The following is a 4586-nucleotide window of genomic DNA, read 5'->3' on the forward strand; positions in this document are numbered from 1 at the left end:
GGTCCTCCTCAAAATTCTTCCCTAGTTTCTAGTTTTGGGGGAAAATGAAAATTTTATTATGATATGACCGAACACACATGGTTGCCTACGTATCCCCTCTTAAATGGGAATCAGGTCAATCATAGTTCAATTAAATCAGATGAAGAAATGTAAACAGTCTAAACATAGTATCTCATGACTACGTCTAAATTGACTGGTTTTGGTCAGACTTCTCCGTCCATTTTTGCAAGTATGAGTGCTCCTCCTGTTAGCACCCTGTGAACCATGTAGGGACCTTGCCAGTTGGGAGATAATTTCTATTTGTCTTCATCTTGATGTTGGAAGATCTTCTTTAGCACTAGCTGTCCGGGTGCAACTATCTTGGTTTGACCCTTTTATTGAAAGCTTTGGACATTCTATTCTAATAAAGCTAACAGTGACATATTGCGTTTATTCTTTTTCCATCTATAAGGGCCAATTGCTCATAGCGGCTCCTTATCCATTCTGCACCGCTGAGTTCGGCTTCTTGTATGATTCTTAAAGAAGGGATTTCTACCTTGGCTGGAATGACAGTTTCGGTAGCATAAACCAGTAAGTAGGGAGTTACCCCAGTTGATGTGTGGACTGTGGTGCGGTACCCCAATAAGGCAAAGGGTAACTTCTCGTGCCATTGTTTGTGGTTTTCTACCATCTTCCTTAGTATCTTCTTGATATTCTTGTTAGCAACTTTCACAGCTCCACTCATTAAAGGACTATATGTTGTAGAGTTTTTGTGCTTGATTTTGAAGGTTTCACACATGGCTTTCATCATGTCAATGTTGAGATTGGCGGCACTATCAGTGATAATGGACTCGGGAACTCCGAATCGGCAGACAATATGATCCTTAACAAAGTCTGTGACGACTTTCTTGGTTATAGCTTTGTAGGATACGACCTCTACCCAATTTGTGAAGTAGTCAATGGCCATTAAAATAAACTTGTGCCCGTTTGAAGTATTGGGCTCGATCGAACCGATGACATCCATTTCCTAGGCAGCAAAGGGCCAAGGTGCACTTGTTGCGTTGAGATCATTAGGTGGTACCTGTATCATGTCTGCATATACCTGATATTGGTGGCATTTCTATAATTACATGATGCAATCCATCTACATGGTCATCCAACAATATCCAGCTCTGAGTATTTTCTTGGCTAGAACAAAACCATTTATATGTGGTCCACAAGTTCCGACATGTATTTCTTCGAGCAATCTGGAGCTTCCTTTGCATCAACACACCTTAACAACCCTAGATTAGGGGTTCTTCTATACAGGGTCTCTCCACATTGGATGAAGTGATTGGACAACCTCCACAACGTGCGCTTCTGAGTGTGGTTTGCCTGCTCCGGGTATTTTCCTATTGTCTAATATTCTTTGATGCCGTGGAACCAAGGTTTTCCATCGATCTCCTCCTCAACATGAGCACAGTAAGCTGGTTGATTATGAATTCTCACCGGGACGAGATCAATGAAATTCTTGTCTGGATGTTGTATCATTGATGACAAAGTGGCCAGTGCGTCTAGAAACTCATTTTGAATTCTAGGCACATGCTTGAACTCTATCTTTGTGAATCTTTTCATCAATTCCTGTATATGGTGCACATATGGTAGTATTTTGGTGTTCTTTGTAGCCCATTCTCCTTGAACCTGATGTACCAGAAGATCCGAATCACCGATTATAAGCAGTTCTTGTATATTCATGTCGATGGCTAGATTGAGTTACACAGACGATGTCGAACTCACTTAACAATATCTTCCACTTGGCTAATTTTCCTATCGGCATAGGCTTCTGAAATATGTACTTCAAAGGGTCCGTCCTGGATATGAGGTATGTGGTATAGGCACAGAAATAATGCCTCATTTTCTGAGTTGTCCAGGTCAAAGCACAACAAGTGCGCTCCAGCAGAGAGTATCATGCTTCATAGGGTGTGAACTCTTACTCAAGTAGTATATGGCTTGCTTCTTTCTCCCTGTCTCGTCATGTTGTCCGAAAACACATCCGAAAGCTCCATCTTATGCAGATAGATAGAGTAACAAAGGTCTCCCAGGTTCTGGGGGGACTAGGACTAGTGGTGGGGACATGTACTCCTTGATTTTGTCAAAAGCTTTCTGACAATCTTCGATCCAACTCGTTTCAGCATCTATCCTCAACATCTTGAAGATGGGTTCACATATAACTGTGGACTGGCTAAGAAGCGACTGATATAGTTAAGACGTCCTAGGAAGCTCATCATGTCTTTCTTGATCTTTGGTGGCGACAACTCTCGAATGGCCTTAACTTTGGATGGGACCAGCTGGATCCCCCGGCGGCTGACATTGAATCCCAACAGCTTTCCTGCGGGAACCCCGAATGCACATTTTCCGGGGTTCAGTTTTAGGTTGTACCTCCTTAGCTTGTTAAAGAACTTTCTCGAATCAGCTATGTGATCTGCGGCCCTCTTGGATTTGATAATGAATTCGTCAATATACACCTCTATTTCTTTGTGTATCACATCATGGAAGATGGCTCTCATGGCTTTCATGTAAGTATCCCAAGCATTCTTTAGACCAAATGGCATCATCTTATAGCAGTATACCCCCTATGGTTTAATGAAAGTTGTTTTCTCTGCGTCTTCTTCATCCATCAAGATCTGGTGGTGCGAGGAAATCTACAAAGGATTGGAGTTCATGCTTGGCGCAATTTGTCTTTCAAAATGTGTATATTTGGCAGTGAAAAGTTGTCATTTGGACTTGCTCTGTTTAAATCTCAATAGTCAACACATACTCTGACTTTCCCATATTTCTTCGGAACTGGTACAATATTGGCTAACCATGCTGGGTACTCAACTACCCTGAGGACTTTGGCTTTGATCAACCTAGTAACTTCTTCCTTGATTTTCAGGCTCATATCTAGTTTGAACTTTCTGAGTTTTTGCTTTACCGGCAGACACATTGGATTGGTAGGCAACTTGTGAGCCACTATGGATGTGCTTAGACCGATCATGTAATCATATGAACATGCAAAGATGTCCTCATATTCCTTCAAGAAACGAATGTACTCTTCCTTCTCTGTTGGTGATAAGTGAATGCTTATGCGAGTCTCCTTGGCGGTTTTGGTGTCTCCCAAATTTACCTCTTCGGTTCTGTCCAGGTTAGACTTAGGTTTATTATCGAAGTTCTCAACCTCTCTGACAATTTTTTTCTAGTATTTTATCTTCTTCTTCTGAGTCACCATCCTTATGTTGTGTTGTCTCATTACATGTCACAGTCACCAGTTCATCAGAAAAAGTAATAATAACGTTGTAGAAAGAAAAATGTGTAAGATAATAATGAATAATAATTGCCATGCATTTATAAAAAATTGAAAATACCCAAAACAAGTACGGCTCGATGAATCAAGCAATTATTTTGAAACAAAACGCGTCTTTAAACCAAAATTACTGAAAACATCTAAAATGCCTAGCATGGCTATAGAAATAAATTAGGCTAAATGCCAAGCTACCTAGGGACTCGGCGAGCCCGGGATGGTGTGGCAATCCAATTCCTGAGAACAGCTCCTTTCTCTACAGTTTGAATAGTAAGGCCTTCTTCCTCCTCCTCCCCGATTATCGCACTGGAATCTATATCCTCGTCCTCCAGGAACAAATTCCTCAGCCCACTTAAAGCTTCTTCCTCTGCAGTTCCCCGTATTGTGTCAACCTAGTGAAAAGTTTGACCCAGATGTGGCACTGGTTGCTCGAGAGGGTAATAAGGTCCACGACATGGAGGTGACCAATCATCATATTTTTCCATGTATACTGGTATCCGAGCTCGAATGTTATACCATGACGTTTCAGCTGTATTGGTTTAGTAATGCCCTGTAAATTCTTTCCAAGCCCTTTGCCGGGTTCATACCCAAACCATGCTAGTATGCTTTCTATTTTGTTACTCCACCATTTGTCTTTCTCAATTGCATTGACATGTTCGATGTGGTGATAAGTTTCCCCTCCTAGCCTTCTTTTGTTCTCGATAAAGGATGGTTTGACTTGTGTAAATGGTGTTACTCCCATCTCCGTGAATGATCACTTCTTGATGGTTCCATTCAAACTTCATGGCCTGTTGTAGTGTGGAGGCCACAGCCCTTGCGGCATGTATCCAAGGTCGATCCAACAGAAGATTGTATGTAGTTTATATGTAAAGCACTTAGAATTCAACATTGAACTAAGTTGGCCCCATCTGCAGACAAAGATTAATCTCCCCAAGCGTGGCCCTTTGAGACCCATCAAAGGCCTTCACGTTCATACTTCCTGCCTGTATCTCATGAAAACCTTTGCCCAATCTTTTTAGAGTAGACAATGGGCAAATGTTGAGGCTTGAACCTCCATCTATCAAGACCCTGACAATGAATTTATCTTCAAACTGCACTGTGATGTTCAATGCCCGTTTGTGACTTAACCTTTCAGGCGGTAACTCATCCTCGTGGAAGGTGATCTTATGACTTTCCAGCATATGCCCTACCATGTTGGCCATTTCTCCGCATGTGATATTGTTAGGCAATAGGCTTCACTTAACACCTTTATTAGAGTATTCTTGTGGACCTCCGAATTTTGCAATAA

General features: G+C 41.7%; 2 protein-coding genes across 2 annotated transcripts; both read right to left on the reverse strand.

Annotated features, from left to right (window-relative positions):
• Positions 1–409: 409 nt before the first annotated feature.
• On the reverse strand, positions 410–946 carry LOC138873551 (uncharacterized). Its single transcript, XM_070152021.1, has one exon. It carries the CDS (start codon positions 944–946, stop codon positions 410–412), a length of 537 nt encoding a protein of 178 aa, XP_070008122.1.
• A 431-nt stretch (positions 947–1377) lies between these two features.
• LOC138873552 (uncharacterized) lies at positions 1378–1713 on the reverse strand. Its single transcript, XM_070152022.1, has one exon. The coding sequence runs from the start codon at positions 1711–1713 to the stop codon at positions 1378–1380; it is 336 nt and encodes a 111-aa protein (XP_070008123.1).
• Positions 1714–4586: the final 2873 nt, after the last annotated feature.

The sequence above is a fragment of the Nicotiana sylvestris genome, chromosome 7 (genome assembly GCF_000393655.2).
Source record: "Nicotiana sylvestris chromosome 7, ASM39365v2, whole genome shotgun sequence".
NCBI classification, from domain to species: domain Eukaryota; kingdom Viridiplantae; phylum Streptophyta; class Magnoliopsida; order Solanales; family Solanaceae; genus Nicotiana; species Nicotiana sylvestris.

Bases quoted from the DNA above. Each gene is read 5' to 3' on its own strand.
- LOC138873551 (XM_070152021.1), bottom strand. From the start codon at position 946: ATGGCCATTGACTACTTCACAAATTGGGTAGAGGTCGTATCCTACAAA.
- LOC138873552 (XM_070152022.1), bottom strand. From the start codon at position 1,713: ATGAATATACAAGAACTGCTTATAATCGGTGATTCGGATCTTCTGGTA.